Genomic DNA, 25,837 nt, shown 5'->3' with positions numbered 1-25,837 from the left:
CTGGGTGCTATGTTCGGGATAGCGTTATATCAGCTGTAACCGCCACATGAGTGCAGTGCAGAGCTGTGAGCTAGCCGGTGGGGCACGCTCACAGGCACAAACATAAACACTAAAAGCACACACGACCGGCCCGGCGATGTCAACAAAACAAAGAGAAGCTCAGTTTATAACACACACAGAGGGAGAGTGACTTCATTCTCTGCTCAGGTAGACATTACTCCACTATATCTTTACATAGCAAATAGTTGTTTGATGCTATATTACTGCTCTGGGTATCGTATAGAGCACCTTTAAATATGTTCAATAGATACTGAAACAACTTAACAGTGTGACACTTGTATATAGGCCTACTGTTCAAGATCTATTTATTTTAAGACACCGCTTTCAAATTTTCTGTTGTGGTTTATTTAATGTGGCGTACAACTCGTGATATTAAGTTGTTTGTATTTCTAAACTTCCACGATGAACGACATGATCATTTTCTGAAACTTTAATTTGAATTGTGTCTGTGAAGATACCATGGCTTTCTGTCTATTTTATTATTTTTCCAAACACTTGGATTACATACCCTTGATCACTTGTAAATTCACTTTCTTCTGCTTATGTTCCTGCTTTATGGTTTTATTTGACACCCTGAAATAATCCACTTTGCTACCATCGGCCAGCAGCATTGATCTGCAGTTAAACCCACCACCTTAGCAGCTTCATCCGATATCCACTTTACTCACAGTCTAATCTTCCTTTATATAATCCCATTGATGTAATCCACCCAGGCTACATGAAGGGATTTGAAGACACCGCAGGTCCATGACAGACAGTTTGTGTTATTCTTATTAAAAGAGACATTTTTCATGTGCAAAAAAACATCTTAATCCACATGTGGGAATGGATCTGTCACTTTCAGAGCTGCTCAGGAGGGAAATAATGGGTTGATAACTTTGAAAAGAGCGCTTTAATGGTATCGCTTTAAAATAACGTTGAGTGAATGAATGAATAGCCTATCTTTAATTGGAAAGAAAAAAAGCATGGCCCAATTAGTTTCCTCTGGATGGGTCTACTAAAAGTACTGAAAGCTGCTAATATATTATCAATTAAAACAATATTAATACTAATAGCAAATAAATAAAATGGCACCGTTTACTCTCTCATTGCTTCATCTATCAGGAGCTATTTAGATACATGCATTTTGCCCATAAGCAAACATCATAATCTAACCTCTATACTGTACTAATTTCTGTGCCACCCCAAAGTGAGCACTGGCCTCAGCCTGTAGCCACCCCAATGGAAATTGTCTGGCTTAGTCTATAAGATAAGATAAGATAAGATAAGATATTCCTTTATTAGTCCCACAGTGGGGAAATTTGCAGTGTACAGCAGCAAAGGGGATAGTGCAAAAACCAAGATGCATCAGCTAACACAGTAAAAAATATGAACCATTTAAATAGAAGGAAGTATAAAAATAGGAGCAGTATATACAGTACTGACAATAAACAAACTATTAACAAAATTGCACAAGTGGAAAATGATATTGCACAGTGAGAATGAATGAATGAAATTAGTATTCTTATAAAAGTTACATTAATGTGTTTTGTAATCCTAAATCCTTCAGAGAAAATACAGTTAATCTTCAATACTGTTTTATTTGTCAATAGAATTATCTTGCCGCCTGAATAAACGAGGGACCTTGAACGCAGCATTTCCCACGGACGTTATATTGACCTGACGGTTATAATCGATAATCACCTGCTGACTGTATATACATAACTAGCAATGACAGCTAACTGTTAATCTGTTCAATTATTATATTAAACATCATTTCAACTCTTCCACTCAGACCTTGTATGCCTTGTAAGTATATAGAGGAGAGCTATTGTTGCTTTAAACATCCTGTCATTAACAGCCAAGCGGTAACCATAGAAACTGTTGCTAAGCAGCTAGCTAACGTTAGCTAACGAGCTAGCTGTTAGCTATATTAGCTAATAGATTAGCAGGTAGGTTAGCTAGCTAGCTTACCGGCTAACTTAACATTTAACTTTATGTTAGCTAGTTAGCCCAATGTCAAGTTAACTAACTGAACGAGGTAAAACAGTTTGATAAAATGACACAGCTATAGCTACTTAGCTATGCAACACCTGTGACCTGGCACAGCTAACAGCGAGCTAAGTCATTAGCATGTTAACCTGAACCGCACCAGAAGACACATCTCACGTTAAAACAGATGTCAAGCTATCTTAACTAACTAGTGGAGCGGATAACATCACATGTTTCAGTCAAATCGTGCAAATCACCATCACAGAGTTCTGCAGTAACATAGTGTGTGTTAAAGGGGCTGTTTGTAACTTTTTAAGGTATAAATGTACCGGGTCGGGACACATGCGCGCTCGCATATGCGCGTTCGTGTAGCCGCTGCTTCTCCTCCTCTGCCTGCTCGCCTTCACTCAGACAGCGCGGGCGTTCTCGCTCATCTCGCTCCACATCTAGAGGTGAACGCGCGCTCACTACACACTGCAGAAGAGTTAGTTTAGCTCTGAGAATATCTAGTGAATGTACAGTGGACGTTTGGGCAGAAATAAATGCTGCAGCTCCTCCAGACCAACAGAGGTTGCCCGTGTCTTGTGAAGTGACGGAGCTCTGCAACGAGTTATGTTGTTGTCTCGTTACCGACTCGCTGCCCGTGCGCTGAGGCAGGAAAAGCCAACACTAGGATCAGATCTAAATCATGTTCATGGAGAGCCCTTTGTCTGGTCAGCTAACATTACTGCCAAGCAGCTGAAATATAGAGTGATATTGTGGTTTTAGCTGACTTGTGTCGCCTCACTGTTTTGAGCGATGCTCGTTCAGGTATATTGAGAGCGAGCAAGCGCGAGCCCGACGCTGACTTTCGTTGATTTCACGGCCACAGGTTTCGCTGTTAAGAAGCATTTCTGAAAGTTACAAATAGTTCCTTTAAAGGGACTATTTGTAACTTTGTACGCGCATAAATGTAGCGGGTCATCACACATGCGCGCTCGCATATGCGCGTTCGCGTGTAGCCGCTGTACCCTCCTCCTCTGCCTGCTCGCCTTCACTCAGACAGCTCAGCTCACTCCACCTCTAGACGTGAACGCGCGCTCACTACACACTGCAGAAGAGTTAGTTTAGCTCTGAGAATATCTAGTGAATGCACAGGGGACGTTTGTGCAGAAATAACTGCTGCAGCTCCTCCAGACCAACAGAGGTTTCCCGTGTCTTGTGAAGTGACAGAGCTCTACAGAGTTGTCTTCTCGTTACCGACCGGGTGCCGGTGTCTCCCCTGCTCTCTCCGGCTGCGGGCGGAGAGAGCAGAGGAGACACGCTGGAGAGCCCCGCTGCCTCAGCCTGCACTTAGGCAGGAAAAGCCAACACTAGGATCAGATCTAAATCATGTTCATGGAGAGACCTTCGTCTGGTCAGCTAACATTACTGCCAAGAAGCTGAAATATAGAGTGATATTGTGGTTTTAGCTGACGTGTGTCGCCTCACTGTTTTGAGTGATGCTCGTTCAGGTATATTGAGAGCGAGCAAGCGCGAGCCCGACGCTGACTTTCGTTGATTTCACGGCCACAGGTTTCGCTGTTAAGAAGCATTTCTGAAAGTTACAAATAGTCCCTTTAAGACAAGCCTTTATAAATCATGTAGGTCTTTGAATTATGGTTTCTTGTACTTTTCATCTTATTCTTCACAGCTAAAATACTTTTAAACCCTGGTTTGGTAACAAACTGACCAACATTACACTGCTCACGTTGCTGGATAGCAGGGTGCATGATAATATTTATGTCTGGTTAGTTTAGTGGAGCGGATAGTGGAAAAATCATGCAAATAGTGATACAAGCTCCAAATTTGGCATATTGATTCCAGAGGGGACACTGAGCAAATATAAACGATTGGCCACTTGAAAATCCAATATGGCAGCCATTTTTCAAGATGGCCACCAAATTGACCTGCTGATAATGATTTCTCTCACAGAAATTCATCCAGTTGGTCGATTTGAGTGATCTTGGTGTCAAATTATATGTTTTCAAGCATGCTGGATTAAATTTCATAGTTTTGATAATTTTTAACTGCAATATGGCGGCCAGGGAATCAAGCATCAAGTCCCAGCTGTTTAATTTTCCCGCCGAGAAAGTGTGTGTGAAGCTGAAATATCTTGCACGGTCATTGCGACACAAGGAGACAAAGCCATCAGCAACCATAGGAAGTCCATGGATGCTGTGACCCCATGCTCTCATGAGGAAGCAGACACTTAACAGACACAAAATGCCCGCCATATTGCCGTTAATTTTTTTTAAAACAATCAAAATTAGATCCAGCATGCTAGAAAAAACATAATTTGACACAAAAATCATTAAAATCGACCAATTGGATGAATTTCTATGAGAGAAACCATTAGGTCACTTTGGCGGCCATCGTGAAAAATGGCTGCCATACTGGATTTTCAAGTGGCCAATCGTTTATGTTTGCTCAGTGTCCCCTCTGGAATCATCATCATGCCAAATTTGGTGCTTGTATCACTATTTGCATGATTTTTCCACTATCCGCTCCACTAAACTAACCAGACATAAATATTATCATGCACCCTGCTATCCAGCAACGTGAGCAGTGTAATGTTGGTCAGTTTCTTACCAAACCAGGGTTTAAAAGTATTTTGGCTGTGAAGAATAAGATGAAAAATACAAGAAACCATAATTCAAAGACCTACATGATTTATATAGGCTTATCTTAGCACACACTATACCTTACTGTTGAACTCTGTGATGGTATTAAGAGACTATCAGAGCTCTGTGATTAACAAACTACCAGTATTTCAAATGTCTAATTCAATTCCACATTTGCAGCGTCACAATGAAAGAAGCAACACCAACAGCAGGAAAACTGATCCCACCAACATTAAACAAGAGGGCAGTGAACAGCAATAAAGGACCAAAACAGACAACACCCAAAGAGGTAAGAAGGAGGTTTTCCTGAGGAAAAGAGCATTGATTTAAAGACAATTCACATTCGTATCTAAGTGGTAAATAAAGGTCATCTTGAGTCAATGACACAGCTCAGAAAATAAAGTATTCTAATAGATACTGAGTCTGTAAAAGAATGTATATTTAAAATGTATTTGGTATATTGTGATTGTGATTATTTTGTGATTATTTCTTGTGATTGTGATTATTTTGTGATTATTTCTTGTGAAATGTAATTATTCATTAATTTGTAGTTTTGCTTTGGCAATAATGGAACCTGAACATTCATGCCAATAAAGCTTATTTGAATTTGAATTTGAATTTGAGTCTAAAATGGGGTCAACGAGCAAATGACCTGCTAAATGTGTGCCAGAGTCCCTCTAATTAATAAAAAATACCAATAATTGAAGTAATGTTTGTGCTGAAAATGCTTCAGCATTTATACTGCTTGAGGTAGGTAGATAGATAGATTCTAGAAATAATGTTTTCGTGCAATTTTTCCCCATTGCAATAGACGGAACGTACACCTGCAAATCAAGACAAATCTCCACCAAAAAAGAAAAAACCTCCCTCTACACCATCCACTTTGGAGTCAGCAAATCAATTTGAGGCTACAACTGCAGGTATGTGCAATGTCGTACTATACTGTCAGTCACACACAATATTGTTGTTTTGGAAAATTACATTTCAGCCTACAAATAAAGGCCTATAAGGCTGTGTTCATGCGTCATTTCTTCTGATGACTGTTACTGTTTGTTTGTTTTTTTATGTCAAAACAAATGAAAACAGCACCAAACTGTGCTTTCACACTGCTAGCAACATGAGCTCACAGCAAGTTACAATGAAGTGACCCATCTACTAAGTTGCTTATGAGAGGTGTGAAAAAGAAACAGGATAATTCACATTCTGTGAAGTGGAACTGATCTCTGTTTGCCTGTGTGATTTGGCCTGGTTTCCAGCCCAGTGGATGCTTCAACACCATTCCCATAAATAGAATAATGGAAAAATAATTCATATTCAGTTTGATTGTCAAGTTAAGAAATGTTCGGCCATTGTGTGAAATTTGCAGCATCCCTCCTGTTGTTTTGCTCTCTGTTACAGGCGCAAGTAGAGAGGTCAGCATGCTGTTTTCAACATTTGCTGAAGTGTTAAGGTAGGTCATATTTCAACAACTAGATTAGATTTACAAAGGTGTGATTAGGGATGAAAATTGTAAGCACTTTCCTTAATCGATCATAGGTAACAATCAATTGATTAATCGTAAATATAAAAAACATACAAATTGTGCGTATACCAAAGGTAGACATCAAAGATAGAAGGTAAAAGCCACACACTCATAACTCCAATGCACTCATTTTATTTTAAGTTCAGTATATCAGTTTTTATCCTGAAGAAGAAAAAGATGTAAAAAGATATACCCTGTGTCTTAATGCTCAGGCTGATTGGAATTCTTAAAAAAATTCCTGAATCCAGATCATGATTTGGATTGGCACCAAAATCGAATGGATTGTTCATTGTGCCACACTCCACCCTTCTAAAAATCCAAAATTTCATTCAAATACATCGCGAACTTACTGGAGTAATCCTGCTAACAGACAGACAGACAGAAAAACAAACATAAAACAAAGCTTAAAACTTTCCTGTTTGCTGCTGCCCTTAATTATACCAGATAATGATCTGATACTGCACTAGAGCTTTTACTCTTTTGTGTTTTATTCTATTTTAACTTCTATCCTAGTTTTTATTTTTAGCTTGTTTTTATTTTCTAATCTTTAATGTTTTAATGTTTTGATGTTTTTATAACTGTTTTAATTATGTCTTAATGTTCTTTTGCACTTTGTCGCAATGTTCTTGAATGTTTATGTAAAGCACTTTGAATTGCCCTGTTGAAATGTGCTATACAAATAAAGCTGCCTTACCTTGCATTGCCTTACCAACAAACCAGTGAACTAGTGTTTAAAAAGTGAACAAAAATCGCAATAAATGATAACAATACTTAAAAATCACAATACATATCAAATCGGCACCCAAGTATTGTGATAGCATCGAATCGGGAGACAGGTGAATCGTCCCAGCCTTAATAGTCATCAATTGAACTTTGACACACACACTTGCTTCTTAACTCATATCGGCACAGTGACACTTCTTTAATGTCAGTATTTATGGTTTGTTGCAGTGAGAGAGCTGCAGCTGATACCTCCCAGATGAAGGAGCTGGAGGGAATTTTGACAGAAGCTCAGAACCTCGAGTCCTACCTTAAAGAGAAGAAAAGGCATCTGAGGCAAACATTGGCTCTAATTTCTGATAAACTGCAGGGTTGATTCTGCTGCTCGGACTGTCACCTACATAATGAAGCTGTTTACTTTACTGAAGAAAGTTTCTCTTTTATCAATAGCTTTGGTTATGTATTGTAGTAGTAAATGTGTAGTCATATTAACTAACACTGGCATTACTTTGATTATAACATAAACTAATATATGTTAACTGTTGTGAGTTTATTGAGTTATGAGTTTTAGTAAAAACTCATTTTGAGTAGGATATTTTTCCTGAACACATATCACAATTTCATTTTTTGACACTTCATACTAGGTGTAGATTTTGTGATATAGCCTAAATGTAAACTGACTGTCATTATTTTTGAAAGAATACTAAAAGAAAGTTCAGCATGCAGAAATGTATGTATTAAAAATAAAGTGTCAATCAAGTAAGATCTTTGTATATTGTCATTGTTGAAAGCGAATAAGAGGAATTTAGGGAAGTGTCCTCTCCCCCAATTTACACACACATACAAAAAATGGTTCCATAAGCAGTATTTAGGCAAATGGCCGGCCAGCAGAGGGTGCAAGTGTGCTACACTCAGTTACAGCTTTAAAAATTGACATTACAGTTTTTCTCATTCGCTTTGGCTATTTTTTTTTTAAACAATCTTAACATTATCTAAACTGTGAGTACAATATTGCATGTTTGCAAAGGTAGTAACTCACCCACAACACTTCATTCATGCTCCAAAACCTATTTATTGTGTCAGTAAGTTGACCAATGCCACCAATATTAAAACAGATATTTATGGAATATACATGTATGTCTGACAGATTTTGATAACTGAACGGATCATTTTGCATGTGACGGCTCAAACGATGAAAGAATGTTTAGAAGTTGTGAAGAGGACGATAATTTCACTGAGAATCAACTCATCAGTTTTGATCAGCAAGTGGTTATTGTACTTCCTCTTTGCACACACAATATGTGCCAAAACACCTGCAATTTGCTTGAATGAATGAGAAATTATATTCTGTTGTGAACAACACGCTAATTGTTCAGAGATTTGAGCTGAGATTGTTTTGAAAAAAATAATTCTCATTTGAGAATTGAGCCAAAGCTAATGAGAAAAACTGTAATAATTACTTAGAAATATGTATAACTCATAATATTGGGGTAGTGTTCAGTAAATATTTTAATATATCAGTGATTGAAATGTATGGTTCCCATAGAATGAAGTTACTACACATAGTATTCCAATTACAGATGTGATTATGTCATATAAAGTTGACCTTCAGTTGGGAAGTAAGCAAGCAAATTGTTTTTTTTTTAACAATTATAACTACAAGGAGGAATGAATGAATGCACACAGACTGGATGTTTAAGTATATGTTTCTTTATTCATCATGTATGTAAGTCATACTAGTCATTTATTGAATGAACATATCTTTCTTTAACATTTGGGCACGATGCCAAAGCATACATTTACTTATCAGTTCCTGGTTCTTACAAAAGAGGATGCCATAAAACTTTGCTGAACTTGAACTGAACCTGAACATATTCTGTAGTTGTAAAAATATTTTATTGCAGTCCTGCAATGTTCCTCATTTTGCCCCGTATATTTCAGCCACCTGCAGCGCTTATCTGAATATGTATTTGGATTAAATTATTCTAAAACAATGGTTCAAAGTATAGAAAGAACAACGTACTTACAAGAAGACATCTTTTCAAAAGATTTCTAACACAGCACAACTTAAATAGTACAGCTACAATATGAAAAACATGAGTAGGACTTTTTCATTTTTTGTCAAAGCAAACTATACATTCATATCAGTGTAGTGACCTCTAAATTCACGTGTATGATGAGACAAACAACAGCTTCGAGACAAACATCACAGGCAATATTTACATAGTTTATAACTTCTGCCGTGACCTCTATCCATCCATGAGAGGTCAGAGGTACGTTCATCGTTTATTTACGACTCTATGCCGTGGAATTGAATGTCCCGTGGAAGCCGTAGGGGATGTTGACCGGCACCGCAGCTCTGCCCAGCTCCTCAAACGTTCTGGCGTCTAAAACCAGGAGGAATGTGCTCTTGTCCTGGAAAGAATTAAAACATGGGGGGGGGGAAGTTATTGTTAAAGCTTTTCAGAGTAACAGGAATCAGACGTTTACTGAACATGTGCGTTTCAATTGAAATTTTACATAACACTTGATATTTTTAAGCACCAAAATGTGCTTTGGCATACTTAAAGAGGACCTATTATGCATTTGTGTTTTTGTGTTACTGTATATAGGTTTTTTTTTGTGCTTATGAAAGGTCTGCTAAATTACAAAGCACAAAGTCCTCGCCAAAGGGAGTTACTCTCCTGAACTGCCTGAAGCGCCTTGCTTGAAGTCCCGCCTTTTCTTCCGTAAAAGTGGTGATGTCACTAAGTAACACATTTAGCATAATACCTGCCTAGCGGCTAGTTTGGCATGTCCTGAAACAAAGTTAGAGCGGAGCTGGAGCGGAGTCCTAAGAGTTTGGTTTGGTTGATCAATCAAAACAGAGTGGGCTTTTCGGGAGGAGCTCAAACCAAGCTCCCAGGAAGAGCGCCGGTCGTTGATGCCAATTTCCGTAGTGGCCAAACGGCGGTACTACAACTTCCGTGTTTGTCATGTGATGCCATTGGGCCCAAAAATACTTTTTTCTATAGACTTACATTGGGAAAGAGACAACTGTAACTCAGCGGATAATTTATTTTGAGTTAATTCAACTTCCCAGTATGAACACTTGAATAGCCCTTATTTAAATCATTAGGTCCTAAAAGTTGTAAAATGCACTAATAGCCGAATCCAGAGTTATTTCTCTTCCTCCGTTCATGTGAATGAGACCCAGACTGAGGCTGGAGCGAGGGCTGGGAGGCGGAGGCGACGGAGTTACCGAGCCATGTGACCAAGCGGACACTACTGCGCCTGCTCCATGGGCCCAATGGATGCGGAAGATCGCCGGAAGATCTGGGTACTTCTGGGATGCCATTTAGGCATCATGCGATCAAAGCAATGAACGGGGCCCCGCCTCCAACACTGTATTTAGTTCTCTTAATACATCCATCGCTCAAATAGAGCGTTTCAGACAGAGGGTGAAAAGAAGTGCTGCAGCACAGCCGTGTTTTTTTCAGAAGTGTTTTTTTGAACATTAAAGCATGTAAACATGTTCTAGTAGACACCCAAAATACTAGCATGCACCTGAAATGAGCATTAACAGATCCTCTTTAAATATACACTCCTTGGTTTTGGTATAGTGCCTCCAAAAATCCCACAATTTCCTCCCACCTCACTGCTGTTGTTTTGAGAATCCACATGTGTTTGTGTGATTGTGTCGAACCAACAGTGAGCTGGGAGGAAATTTGGGTATTTGGACCCTCAAACAAAATCATCAAGTGTATCATCAAGTGTATCTCTAAGGGTATAGGTACAGTCCCTTTTCCAAAAGCTTTGACTGAACCTGACTGACCTTATTGGGTGTGATGACCACAGACATGACAACACCATCGTCCTCCTCTGTGGCATTAGGGGAGGGTACGAAAACTGGTTCAGAGGGATACAGACCAGGTTGTTCCCACACCTGTGAAGGAAATTAGAGGAGTTAGAGTTCAAGTTTTCTGCAGTATGATATTTTACTCTTTTTTTACATTCTTCAGATTTTAAGGAATGTTATTGAAACTGCACAACACTAAAATAAGTAATTATTGCCATGCTGCTACAGCTGGAAACAGAGAATCTAACTCAACTCACCTTCATGTGTTTCCCTTGGAGGTCCATCTTGATCAGTGTGTCACCTACAAGATGCCTGAAGCCACAGCCGTAGAAGTAGCGGTAGGGGCGGGTGTTGTACTCGCCATAGTTGATCTGAGGGAACTCCAGACCTCCATATTGATGAAGATCTTCTCCGTGGAGGTCCTCATGTGTACAGAACACCTGGAAAAAAGAAAAAAAAGCAACGTGGTTAATGAGACTCAGGGAGCATTGGCAGTTACAATACCACAGTTCATTTCACAAAATGAACTGTGGTAAAATTAAATTAAAGGTATCCACCCTAAAAAAAAGTCTTTAAAATAAGATCAAAAAAGAAGAAAGAAATAGAAGAGAGAAGAAATTGGTTTCTTGTTTGTGGGTATCAAACATGTCTGAACAACGCCAAGGTTTGTTACACTTGTCAAAGACAGGCTTAACCCAAACAATTTTCACAATCTCCTACGTGTTGATACATGTAGATCATGTCGGCTGCTTACCTTGTTCTTGACCAATCTTATAGAGGTGGCTGTGCTGTTGGGCGGGTTCAAGTTCTGGCCGTAGGGTGTATCATGGTCAACATTGAGAGGCAGAACAAAGCGCCGCGGGAAGACTCGACACAAGGTGTTGTACACCTGGTGGGAAAATAGGAAGATCTTTTGAGCCTCAACAAACCAACTATTGTTCATTGAACCAAAAGCAACCAAAGCGCATCCACTTAAATAAAACCTATGTTTGGACAAATGTGGAAGCAAAGGAACGTACAACTTGTCGGGTATAGACCTTTACTTAAAGGTCCCATAATATAGAAAAGTGAGATTTTCATGTTTTTTTTATTATAAAGCAAGGTTAAGTCATATATAAATCGAAACACTCAATCCACAGGGAAATACACACAGCCCGTATTCAGAAACTCTGCATTTGAAACAATCTGTCAGGATTTCTGCCCATTTGTGATGTCACGAATATACAATATTTAGACCCTTGACACAATTTTAAACGTAAACATTCTAAATGTGTCCCAGTTTATTCCTGGTTGCAGTGTATGTGAATGTCATCAGCTGACAGGAAGTACACATGGACCCAAGCTGTTGCCTAGCAACGCAATTCTGTTGCAATTCCGTCAATATGCCTCAAAACGGAGCATTTCAGACAGAGGGTAAATACAGGCATATTCAGGCCAACAGTAAGAGGAAAATAAAGTGTTTTTTAACATTACAGCGAGTAGACATGTTCTAGTAGAAACACAAAATACAAGTATGAACCTGAAAATGAGCATAATATGGGACCTTTAACCTGCTTTACCTCATCAAGGTCTTCTCCAGACTTGCGCAGGTTCTGGACTTTGTAGTTAGCGATCGACTGGCCATCATCTGAAGCACACATATCTATGATCAAGAAGCCGTCCTCCTCGTATGCGTTTATCTGGTGGAAAGTTGACAGCGGTTTGGCGAGGTACTTGATGGAGCTTAGCTGAAACACAGGATTGAACAGAAGAATGAAAGCAGCCCATAATTTGTTTAATATACAGCACAAGTGAATGTAGACTGCAGGGGTCCGTGTTAGAGCCCTACCTCTCCTGTCTGCTTGTGAATCAGGTGGAAGATGGTGTTGAGTTTCGGGTCCCAGAAAAAGGCGTCACTGATGCTTTTCCCTCTCAGCTTGCCCGTCACAATCTTCAACAGGTCCATCTTGATGGGCTGCTCAATGAACACCACGTAGTTCTCAGACATCGCTACGATGGAATGAAAAGATTATATTAGTTTCTATTCAAACTTCTCAAAGGAGGATTCAGTTGTAGTTGACAAAGAGTTGAGGTATCAGAATTGGAACCAATACCTAGTCCTGATCAGATAACAGTGCTCTCTTATTCCCAAAATTAAAATCTGTAAACCTCTCTGTGTGGAACTCATTGGGGTCATTCTAGAGCTGAAATGATTAGTTGATTAATGGATTAGACAATGACAGAAAAATCTAAATCAACAACTATTCTGATAATTGCAGCTTCTCAAATAGGAGGATTTGCTGTTTCTCTTATATTTTATAGTAAACTGAATACTTTTGTTTTGGACTTTTGGTCAGACAAAAGAAGAATATGAAGATGCCACCTGGGGTTCTGGGGATTGTGACAGGATTTTAGTTTTTTACTATATTTTTGTAACTATTTTTAATCTGCAAGATTTCACAGACCGGAGGAAAACAACCAGTCAGAGCTGATCTGGAGTCTGCCATCCAGCTGCCATCTATGAGAGCCAGCTGTCAATCACTCGCGAGCTCCGTTCAAACGGTCAAACTAAGCAGCGCTGATCAAATATGAATCAATATTCTGTTACTGTAATGCCTATTTCTCTCCTCAAATGTTTTCAGAAACATCTTGTTTAACTGTAAAATGAGAAAGTTTGTGACCCGGCAGCCATATTGAGAACAGTTGAAAAAATACCAAGCACCGCCCACCAGCTGGAGCACAGCCAATGGGAACACTCAATAGAAACCGTCTCGCTCTCTCTGAAATGATCTGTGATTGGTCAAAGTCTCCCGTCATGGCCTAGATTTTTTTAAAGCCTGAAAACAGAGCCATGAGGAGGTGCAGAAGTCTAGTTTTCTCTCAGTACACTTGAATTACAATATGCTGAAAGGTTATTATGGAATTTTTGCCCAATGATGCCAAAAATATTCTGCCTACTGCCGCTTTAATTCAATAAATAATTGTCAGGTTAATTTATAATGAAATAATTAGTTGCAACTCTGGATCATTTTTATTTAAGGTAGCTGGTTATATAAAGGTCAGTACCGATCCGTCATATTGGATCAGTGCATCCTTACAGGAAATCTTGGTAGAATACACATCGAGATTGAATGTAACTCCTTTAAATGTCTCTATAGTCGAGGCTCACAGGTGAAAGCAATGAGTAAGTTGATTTGAGAACTTTTTCTCACCAAAGCTGTGGTAGTACGATGGTTTGCTCTTGTCCACTGAGGGAATAGAGCACAGCACCGTGGCTCCCTCCAGGGTGTCCCCAGCTGTTTTCTTGGTCGGTGGCACTCGGATGATGTTGTAGGTCGCTCCTGTCAGCATAGATACAATTAGTTTCTCACTAAAGGTCATCAAACACGTGGCGAGCAGTGTTGATACAATATACAGGCTCCTATGATGACTCCAGTGTGAAGAAACTGATTTGGTGTTTCCTAAAGTACCTTTAGGGGTGTATGAGTTCCCCATGTTGTAAGTTGTTCCATCAGGGTCAGTGTGAGGGTGTGCGGTCGCTCCGTTCACAGCGATGAATTTGCTCCAGTCCACCTAATAGGTAAACATACATGAGTGCAAAGACTTTAACCCTCTGAGACCCACAATCTTTAGAGGGAGATAGCAGGTCAACAGTAGATGTCACATAGAAGTGGTGTACACCATCTGAAAATTGGGAAACTGAAGATTAATTTGAGATACAGCACAGCACTGTGTGTCAAGTTGTTCTAGTCATAAATCAGAAATAAACATGAATGAATTCATTATTTAAAATTAATTGTAAAAGTGAATAAGGGTTTAGAGCATTATGATCAAAGTATATGATGTCCATCCCCATGCTCTATTATGTCTCAAAAGTTGTTGCAGCAATTTTTCGGTTGATACCATTTGTTACACAGAATTGGTGCTAAATTTAAACCTTTTTTCCATTCGAGAATTGATAAAAAAAGATCAATAATCCCTCCAAAATACCACATTAAGACACCAAGACCTTGAGGAACACCATAGAAAAAGCCATGCTGTGATTTTGAAAATTGCATTTTTCGACAATTGGATGGCGAGCGCATTTGTAAAAACTGCTCAGAACCCCCCTTATTGTCGATCTAGCTAGGAAAGCCATCCAACCTCTGAATGCTCTAGGTCTTTATTCTGTGGCTGTAAAGTTTCATGAGGCTGTGATTATCCTAGAGGTCACCACAGGTCATTTTATACAGTGAGGTCAAGTTTAAGGGAAAAAAATGGTCTCACTACAATGAAATGGCTACTTTGGGAACTAACATCATCACACATGAATACAGTTAAGCCTGGGGCACACTGCCCGCTTCAGGCTCGCCTGACGGCAGCGTCACATCGTGACCGCGTGATGCCCACCTAGGGTGTTCACACTAGACGCGAGTTAGCTGCCTCTCGGGAGCGTGTCAGCTACCTGTCAGCTGTGTTTCTGATGCTGCTGTCAGCCCTTTCTTTCTACATAGAGTTTGCCTTTTAATGGCCATTTAACTTCATGATAAATATAATTTATATTTATTTTAGACAGAGAAAGGTTCAGAAACGTGTGGTAATTAGTAAATAATAGTAATAATCCACAATTAAAACTCCGTACTGTATTCATTTATAATGCTTTCCATCTCTCTGCTTGTTCCACATCACTGTCCGGCACATATTTCAGAATAAAAGCCTCGTGTTAACAAATGAAGGAATTCTGTTTAAAGAAAACCCGCTTTAGAGCTTTTATTTCGAAATGAAAGCAGGAAGTGTTGATTTAAACCCCAAACTTTATACATTTTTGGAGCCCCCAAAGTGACTGCGTGTTTCCACAGCACTGACTGCTCATATTTCAGAATAAAAGCCTCATGTTAACAAATGAAGGGATTCTGTCTATAGAAAAAACGCCTGAGGGCTTTTATTTTGAAATGAAAGCAGGAAATGTTGATTTAAAAAGAAGTTTACTTAACTTTACTTTTTTTTCATCTCCATAACATATTCTACAGATAAACCTCGAAACTGTAGTAAAGTCTTGCTGGTATGAAGTTAATATACAGTCACTAGATCACTTTCACTGTCTGTGACATATTCTACAGATGTCTAGACATGGAAACTGTAGTAATCTTGCTGGTATGATGTTCATATACTGTCAATAGATCACCTTCACTGTCTTGCTGCTGGGACACGCTCGCGTGTAAAATATGCAAGCCTTCTATTCTATAAAATAGACGCACGTCTGACGTGCGTCAGACGCGCGTCTCATGCGGGCAGTGTGTCCACTCTAACCTGTTAACATGGACGCCGAAATAAAAAACAACACGCAACGCTGCCGTCACGCGAGCATGAAGCGGGCAGTGTGCTCCAGGCTTTAGGCTCATTGGATCCACAAGAGTCTCCACTTTACCGTGATACCTAATTTATGTAATTCCAAGACTGTTTAGAGACCCCAGTATGCAGAAATATTAAAAATACATCATTTTAGAATAGGCAAAAAAAAAAAATTTCTATTGCATTCATAAAACTGCATGTATTTTAACCTAAACTGCATGTGATTATCATAAAGTGGGCATGACTGTAAAGGGGAGACTCGTGAGTACCCATAGAACACATTTTCATTCACATATCTTGAGGTCAGAGGTCAAGGGACCCCTTTGAAAATGGCAATGCCAGTTTTTCCTCGCTAAAATTTAGCCCAACATTGGAGCGTTATTTAACCTCCTTCCCAACATGGTAGCAATGGATTCCTTATGTTTTTTTAGTTTCATATGATATCTGTAGCTTCACTCTAGCCCTAAAACTGAACCTACTAGAGCCTCTGAAAGACAGTAAAGTCAGTCGGGATCGCCCGCGACACTCAGGGGGTTAAGACTTTATTCCTATTTTATGTTTTTATCCAACAGTAGCCTGCAAGCCTGCTTAATATTCACAATAATATTGTACTTGTTTATGACTTGCCTTAGCTATCATGTGTAACGCAGTCGGTCAGTAAAACGAAACTGCTGTGCACAGATATGTCTCTACAGAATCATCAGCTACAACTGCACTTAGAACTACATTCAACATCATGTTACCTTTTTAGTCGTCTCTAGTGTCTCGGGGTCCACCTTGTGCATGAGGTTGGTTTCTGTGCTGACATAGTAATCACCTTTGTAGGTCACAAAGCTCACATTGGCATTATCTGTGGGCTCTAGAGGGGAAAAGGAAAATGCCAAAGTTAACAACACAGCACAGGTACAACCACAACAATAATTCACTATTCTCTTTTCACTTCTCGGTATATGGAAGTGAATGAAACTGTGTAAGGCACTTTGCATTAAAATTACATTTTGCTGCATTAGAGTCTTGTTCCTGTTCATGCAGTTTGATAAAATACTCACTTGGTAATTCAAATCTTGACAGGAAGCGCTGGAAGAAGTTTTTACAGGGGTCTGGCATGGTGATAGTGCCAAACTCTGACACTGCGATGCGGTTTTGCTCCTTGATGGCTTTGTAGTTGTCACTGGACAGGAAGCGGCTTTTGTACGTCACCTGTCCGTTGGATATTTTGAACTGGTGCAGGAGAGCCATGCCATCAAACCAGTGGTTGAACCTGGTGATAATGGGGAAGACGCAGGGCAAAAGGAGTCAGCTTTGTGATGGAGTTGCTTCCAATGATGTATCAACACTTTATGTGTTGTTATACTCACCTATGGTTTCCGATCTCGAACTTCCCGGGCCCGTTTCTCAAGAAGCTTCCGTTGATCCATTCTGGGATTTTCCCAGTGATGTTGGTGCTGATGGGCTCGGGGGTCTCCTCCACTGAGCTCACAATCTTCTCAATGCAGGGCAGACCATGCACGTCTGTGAAGTGGTTGATGTTCATCCTGGACTTGGAATTTTTCAGTGCTATGGAAAACAAAAGTCAGCAAAAAAAAACAAAAAAACATTGTCACATTTTCTACATATAAAACAAGAGATTACGAATCAAGAAAATAATTCATATGAAGGGATATTGTGCATAACTGTTAGAATCAAATACCTGGGGTATTATTCTGTTGATATGTGATGGTGTCCATGGCTGTAGCTTTGTCTTCTTGAGTATGTAGGAGTGTCAGAGGCCTGCGCACTGCTGTTTCTCCAACACTGGCTCAGCTTTATACTGTCCTCCTGGCTGCATGGGACAACCCCCCTAGAAACAATCAGATAAGTGGGCAAGCACACCATGATTTCATGCTTGCATAAGCTTGTACAAAACAGAAGTACATTGTGATCACAAGATGATACAAGTGGTGACTTATTCACAGAGATAATCACTTGATCTCACTGACAAGTGCAAAATCACTGCGGCGGCATTCATCATTCTCTTCTTCAAGTATAATTCATACAATTCATACTTTCATTAATGTTCAAATTTGTCATGCTAAATATACATGCTTATGTTTAGTGATGGTGAAAGCGGATACGCTTGGATGAATAGTCGTGCACAGCACAGCACATTGTTGTGAAATTTAGCCTCTGTATTTAACCCATCCTGCATTAGGAGCAGTGGGCACCGACAAGTGTGACTGAACTTAATCATAAAAAAAAGATTAGGGATTAAAGGGACTGTTTGTAACTTTTTAAGCGTATAAATGTAGCGGGTCGGCACACATGCCGACCCGCTATGCGCGCTCGCGTGTGGCCGGAGCCTCGTCTACGCTGCCTGCTCTCCTTCACTCAGACAGCGCGCGCGTCCTCGCTGTCTCGCTCCACCTCTAGACGTGAACGCGCGCTCACTCCACACTGCAGAAGAGTTAGTTTAGCTCTGAGAATATCTAGTGAATGTAGAGTGGACGTTTGTGCAGAAATAAATGCTGCAGCTCCTCCAGACCAACAGAGGTTTTCCGTGTCTTGTGAAGTGACGGGGCTCCTCAACGTGTTACGTTATCGTCTCGTTACCGACCGGGTGCCGGTGTCTTCGGCTGCCGGCTGCGGTCGGGAGGTGATAACGTAACTCGTTGAGGAGCCCCGCTGCTGAAGCCTGCGCTGAGCAGGAAAAGCCAACACTAGGATCAGCATTGATTCATGGAGAGACCTTCGTCTGGTCAGCTAACATTACTGCCAAGCAACTAAAATATAGAGTGATATTGTGGTTTTAGCTGACGTGTGTCGCCTCAATGTTTTGAGCGATGCTCGTTCATGTCTATGTAGAGCGAGCAAGCGCGAGCTCGACGCTGACTTTCATTGATTTCAAGGCCACAGGTGTCGCTGTTAGGCAGCATTTCTGAATCTTACAAATAGTCCCTTTAAGTGTCAACTTTCATTCATCCATCCATTATCTGTAAACGCTTATCCTATTCAGGGTCGCGGGGAGGCTGGAGCAGATCCCGGCTGACATTGGGCGAAGGCGGGACCTGAACAGGTCGCCAGACTATCACAGGGCTGACACGTAGAGACAGTCAACCATTCACATTCACATTCACAAATACGGGACATTTGGTGTCTCTTGCTGTGAGCCGGCAGTGTTAACCACTGCACCTGCACCACCATGCAGCTAAGTGTCAACTTGCTGGGAATAAATAGTTGATTCAGGAAATGAGTTGATTCATGGCACACTTTTTAAATAACATATTTTTTTATATTTGGGCTTAGGGGAAGGTTTCAAGTTCGATTCAAAAGGCACAAATCCAAGTGAATTCACGAGTTACTGGAGTTAAAGTCCAAGTCGAGTTGTCTTTTTTGATTTGACTGATGTCCAGTCTAAAGTCATCAACTTTCATAGTATTCGTACGACCATGAAAAGTTTTTGTATCTCAGTCTGTGGAGTGAAACTATGGAACAGTTTTAATGTGGAGCTAAAGCAATGTCCAAACTTAAACCAGTTTAAAATAAAGTATAAAGACATGATTTTCTCAAGGTACAGGGATGAAGTGGGGGTTTGACAATCACAAGGTGTTTACAGGGGTTACTGTTTGTTTATTTATTTATTACTGTTTATTTATTTATTTTGTTACTTAATATGTATTTTTTCTTAGTCTATCTTCCTATTTTTTCTGTAAAGAATAATGCAAATTTGTAGACATCTGATTATGGGTATAAGAATAATGTATAATCTTCATATTTTATAGAAATAATAATATGCGCATATATGAAAAGATAACAACTAGTCAATATGATTAAGATAAACATGTAAGTAATGAATTTGTATTTTGATAAAGATACATTATAAGTAATGAATTGGTATTCTGGATTGATAATGAATTTATATTTTGATAAGGATAATTATATCAGTAATTAATTAATATTTCTGTATGACGGAGATAAAAGGTAATAAATATAGTTAGACAAGGTTAGGACAATTAATTAGTTTAGAGTATAATGTTTTGCTCAATAAAGAGGCTGGTTAATTATTAATGAATGACTTATGGAACAGAGGGTGGGACTAAATAAATGTGTACTTCTTCTCACTCCTTTTTCGAATATGTAAACCAATTAAGGCATCAATTGTTTGACAACTTCTTTTGCTTATGCTTTTCATTGTATGTTAATACTACTTTTTTTCTGGCTGTCCACTTGTTTGTATGATCATTCTCTTTTTTTTATTTTTTATGTTTTTTTTATTTTACAAAATACATTTTTAAATGAAATTAATCAAATTTAGGACTCGAGACCAAGTTACGTGACTCGAGTCCACACCTCTGACTCATGACGATATAAGGTATGAATTAATTAATGATGTATCATGAATTCTTGTTACTCATCATTAAACACAAATGACCATTTGATGATATTATTTGTACACTTATTATCAGTAGTAGTAGTTTTATCTTTGTTATTGCAAACTTCTATTTCTGGAATAATTACAGCATTTTCTTTTTCTGTGATTTTCCTTTTGGGTTTATGTGGAGCACTAGAACAATGAATGCCTGATATCTGCTAATCACACTGTACAACTCACCAATGTATATCACTCATAAAGAGATGTACTAAACATTTTATGGTTTCTGTGGGGGGGCACTGAAAGGTGGATCAGTGAACTGACAACAGGACGTATGCAAGGTTGATACCCTGTTCTTTGTGTTTCTTCTCAAAGGTCGCAGATGTGCAGGTCAGATTGACGGGAGGATCTAAATTGCCCATAGAGATTATAGTAATTGACATGTTCTTTTCTTATTGTATATGGTCTAAAAGCATACTGAAGGAGCTTTACCAGCTCTGACTTTGTGTTATCTATATCAACATGAATGGACAACGTTATGTGTGTATATATATATATATATGGGTGAAACAAAGGACGTGGGTTTTCTGGAGCAGGAGCAGAGGCAGTCAAGTGTAATTGCTCTCTTATACTCATTCACCTCTGTTGCATAGAAACGGTATATCCCTTTAAAACAAAGAGGCCAGCGCCCTGCTTGTGTAAAATCCGACCCAGGGCAGTAAAGTAAAGGACGGCTTCTTACCACACTAGTGGTACACTAACTTAAGATTCTTTAGATTCTTTTAGCAAAGACTCAGTAAATATCGTAAAATCTCACATTTTGTCCATGATTATTATTAAGTCCAATTTCATTATAATAATGCTGATAACAAACAAAGACCTCAAACATCATAAAAAATGAACACACTTTAATGAAATGTACAGTAACATTATAGACATATAATATATACACCCATTACCCTTTTACAGTGTGTTTTCTGTCTATGAAAGTTGATTATAACATATTGATCGCCTAAAAATGTCTTATTCAGACATGTACTGATGTACTGAGCTCCACCCTCTTGTGTCACCTCTGGTTGCAAAAAAACTAAGATGGGAATGGCCAAAAACCAAGATTGTGACGGCCAAAATGCCAAACTCAAGGCTTCAAAACGGCAGTCCACCTGTCATGTGGAGAGTTACAGAGGATGACCCAAACGCAGAGTACAAGCAGGACAGGAAGATCTTTTAAACAAAAGCGAGCTTTAATTAAGCTGACAACTCCAGAACTAACAAAACAAGGAGGGGAACAAAGTACAAATGAAAACACACCAAAAACAAACCGAGAACAAAACAAAACTACAAACCAGAGGGTGCGAGAGTCACGGGCAGGAGGAACACTAGGAACACTAGGAACACTAGGAACACGGAGGAACACTAGGAACACTAGGAACACGGAGGACAAGGGACTGGGAAGACAAGTACGAACCAACAAGGACAGAGGGGAACACACAGGCTTAAATACAGGACATGATACACACAGGTGAAACAAATCAGGGCGGGGCAGACAATCAACAAAAGGCGGGAAAACAAACAAAGGAGGGAAGTAAAACCAGACAAGACACAGGAGGAGTGAACTACCAAAATAAAACAGGAAACACCGGAAATATATACAAATAAACCAAATCCAAAATCACAAAAGTAAATAATAAGAGCTGGCACAGCCAGAACATGACACCACCAACCAAAGATAAAAAATATCTGCAATTAAGTGAATAAGCATATTTCTCCAAATTCCTGTAATGTATGTATGACAAGGAGAGAAACACCAGACGTTCGTGGCCAGTTTCAGGTCCTGTAACAGCACTTAACTCTACAACATAGTGAAGTAATTTTACCCCACTTAAACAGCTATTATGTAACTCATCTAGGAAATTCCCACAAAAACAATTCATGTCTTGCAGCAATCACGACAGTGAGTACAAATTGAACATGATTACTGAAGCATAACTAATTCATTTAAGTTAAGTTTCCATTGGCAAAGCTGTGTTGTGTCAACACAGGAAATTCACCCTATTAATCATCCAAGAAAGAGGAAATGTGAATGTGAAACGGAGGTATCAGCTCCTCTCACTTGAAACAAAAGAGGAACTATCCTGTCCTATTCTGTCCTTTCCATTTCAACCAATAGAATCCAGATGTCATGTCAGGGTCAACAACATGCTTTATATACAAATGAATGTACCAACAGCCGCCCGGGAAATCTCATATTTAATGTTTCAGATGACACCGCCACCCTCCTGTGTCCTGCTGCACAAGGACACAGATCCCTCATCGTATTTCACTGAGGTACAGAGTTTTTGTTCGGTGGTGTGATGCCAACCACCTCATATTAAATGTAAAGAAAACAGAGGAAGTGGTGCTGGACCTGAGGTCAGTGGGGGATCATACTCCAGTACTCATTCATAGAGAAAAAAATCAACCAGATTAGCTCCTACAGGTATATTGGTGTACACCTAGATAACCTGTTTAGTTGGAAAGTCCATGATGACAACTTGTGTTCTTGTTTACAGCAAAGACTGTATGTTTTACGCAGATTCAGGGTGTATGGGGTAGATCATGTTTTTATTTTACCAGGCTGTGTTGGAGAGCAACCTCAGGTATGGGATGTCAGCATGGTACGGCAACCTCTTTGCGCAGTTGAAATCTAAGCTTGCTCGTCTGGTTCAGACTGCCATGAAGGTTACAGGGAGGACTGAAAATCCCCTCCCTCCAGTCAATATACAGTATGAGCAGTCTGTTCTAAGGCAAGTGCAGAGAGTATTGTCCGACCCATCTCACATCCTTCACGCCGAGCATGAGCTCTTACCATCTGGCAGACGATACAGAGTCCCCCAATGCAAACTGAACCGTTTGAAAAACTCGTTTGTGCCCACCTCGATCAATCACCTTGAAATAATGTTTCTTGAGGCTGTAGGGTTGTGCAGTAGCATCATGGTCTTCTTATCGTTATCTCTTATTTATGCAGATCTTGTGCAATATGGGTAATGTGCAATATACAGAATCTTGTTTGTGGTTTACATTATGTATGTGTTTCCCTGTTTACATGTGGATTGTTGGTTGTTTTTAATGTTTTTATTTATCTATGCTGCTGTGGAGGCAGCTGATGGTGTTCGGCACTTGAGTCCAAGACAAATTTCCCCAAGGGGACAATAAAAGCGTATCGTATCGTTTATATTGTATCGTATCATATCGTATCCTATCGTACTGTATCGTACCGTATCGTATCGTATCGTATCGTATCGTATCGTATCGTATCGTATCGTATCGTATCGTATCGTATCATATCGTATCGTATCGGATCCTATCGTACCGTATCGTACCGTATCATATCGTATCGTATCGTATTGTATCGTATCGTATCGTATCCTGTCGGAACTACTGTGTTGCGGAAAATCATTCACAGACAAATGTATGTAACACTGTGTCCGTAATAAAGCAGATTTATTATACTGCATTGACTTTTCACTGATTCGGTCATCTCGAGTGTTAAAGACAGAAGAAACTTGTGTTTCCAAATTGTCCACTGCATTGCAGCAACTTTATTTTTATACTATTTACAAATATAAGCTATTTTGCTCTCATTGATTCGTTTAGGACATTATGGCTCAAAAATTCCCTCTTTGGCATGACAGGAACAAAGAGTAGCTTGTATCTGTTTATCAGAGCTGAAAATGACAGCTGAAACCACAGCACCAACATCAACGGTCAGCTCACTGTTGGTTTGTTGTTGTTTTTCTTTTTAAGAGAGGGGTATGACATGTATGACTCAGCCTTAATGGTATGCGGTCTACCCGGTGAGCTACCACAGTTGTTTGTTAATGATAATCTGGGATCAATGTTACTGCACATCACTGAAATAAAGGATATGCAGTGTCCACATGTTGTTCACCTATACTGTAGGACCCATCCAGCACAGGCTAGAAAAGTATCGTAGGAAAATAGGGAATTTAATAGCGCATGGACAGATTTGTTTGCTTTCACTGCCAACTCTTCTGGCTTACCGCTATGCTTGATCTGCAGCGAGAAATTAACAAACAACAAAAAAAGTAATTGAAAGACATTTCCAGAACAAGCATACTGCATTTGCTGAAAAGTCAGCAGGAGCTTCCAGCCAAGTCTCCTGAGACATTTCTTCAGTGTCCTGCCTCTCATTTGCATTTGGGTCCTCACTGCAGTAAACGTAAAAGGCTGTGTTACCTTCACTATAAGGGTCAAATATGTTTTGTGACTCCAGAGAGATTTATTTTATTTATAGTAAAGGTTGGTGACCCCTGGTCTATGCATTATGTACAGACGTGTAGTCAGGAGGCGATTAGCTTAGCTTAAAGGTATAATATAATGCAGGAATTTTCTAAAAAAATTAAATTTATAGACTGACACAGAAATAATTATTCTCAGTCATCACTTATGACCCATTATAAGTGTGTGGAGGTGTCTGTATTTGCTCTGTATAGACTCTGCCCTCTGCCTGTATTTTTTCTCTTCTTATTATTTTGCTGTGTTCGGGATGTTTCTGGGCTTCAGCAGTAACATTTAATTTCTCTGATTCACTGCTTTGTTCTCACTAACACCGCTCCCGCTCTTCATTCACTCTATAGCTCGTTGAGCCAAGGAGGAGTGGCGTGCGTTTACAAACAGCAACCAACAACTGTTACATATTATACCTTTAAGACCGAAAGGAGGTGGAAACAGCTGGCCTGGCTCTCTCCAAAGTTTAAAAATACACTCATTTTATCTTGTTTATTTAATCAGTGCACAAATGGAAACGTAAAATTGACAATTTGTGGTTTCTACGGGAGAATCTATTTTCACTATACAAGGCTAATGTGTGTAGTGACTTCCCTTGTGAAAATTAGCACTGTGGCCCAAGACGCTCTGTACAGAATTACTTGATGGATAAACTTTGTCAAGGAATAGTTCATTTATGTGAAGCTTTATGCCAAAATGAATTCTTAATTGATTATATATATGTGTTTTTGTATGTGTATATACTCTATGTGCGTATATGTATATATGTATATGTATGTGTATATATATATATTATTTTATTATTTTTCTTTTTTTTTTAACTCGTGTATATTCTCTCTATTTTATTTTTATTTATAAAAATGTTTTTGTATATGTATGTTTTTCCTGTATCTATACTGGCTTATTTTATATTAATATTATGTTTGTTAACTTTCTTTGTACCGAGAATGTTGTTATTGGGGACGTTGTTTGTTCTGTTGTTTTAAAATGAACAAAAAAACAATAAATATAGTTTCGAAAAACAATAATGTAATGAGTGCTATCAACATTACTATCAAATTGAAATGTTTTTTGTTTTTTTAAATCATTATATGGTGCTTCATGGGCAGTTGTTTCATCTTCTCATGTAAATGATT

At 39.2% G+C, this 25,837-nt stretch overlaps 2 protein-coding genes across 2 annotated transcripts; one reads left to right on the top strand and one right to left on the bottom strand.

The window, feature by feature from the left end:
• The first annotated feature begins 1,689 nt into the window (after positions 1–1,689).
• Positions 1,690–7,678, top strand: tex12 (testis expressed 12). Its single transcript, XM_074640666.1, has 5 exons — positions 1,690–1,848; positions 4,854–4,962; positions 5,485–5,593; positions 6,072–6,123; positions 7,147–7,678. Exons 2-5 carry the CDS (start codon positions 4,861–4,863, stop codon positions 7,289–7,291), a joined length of 408 nt encoding a protein of 135 aa, XP_074496767.1. The 5' UTR covers positions 1,690–1,848; positions 4,854–4,860; the 3' UTR covers positions 7,292–7,678.
• A 937-nt stretch (positions 7,679–8,615) lies between these two features.
• bco2b (beta-carotene oxygenase 2b) lies at positions 8,616–17,612 on the bottom strand. The gene is made up of 11 exons (XM_074640067.1): positions 17,422–17,612; positions 17,113–17,324; positions 16,807–16,922; positions 14,203–14,305; positions 13,945–14,073; positions 12,582–12,742; positions 12,313–12,480; positions 11,508–11,642; positions 11,011–11,193; positions 10,730–10,840; positions 8,616–9,330 (listed from the first exon to the last, which is right to left on the bottom strand). The coding sequence occupies exons 1-11, from the start codon at positions 17,595–17,597 to the stop codon at positions 9,214–9,216; spliced, it is 1,611 nt and encodes a 536-aa protein (XP_074496168.1). The 5' UTR covers positions 17,598–17,612; the 3' UTR covers positions 8,616–9,213.
• Between the last annotated feature and the right edge of the window lie 8,225 nt (positions 17,613–25,837).

Source organism: Sebastes fasciatus, chromosome 7, assembly GCF_043250625.1.
Source record: "Sebastes fasciatus isolate fSebFas1 chromosome 7, fSebFas1.pri, whole genome shotgun sequence".
Classification (NCBI taxonomy): Eukaryota; Metazoa; Chordata; class Actinopteri; order Perciformes; family Sebastidae; genus Sebastes; species Sebastes fasciatus.
This window is presented reverse-complemented; position numbering and strand designations above follow the sequence as displayed.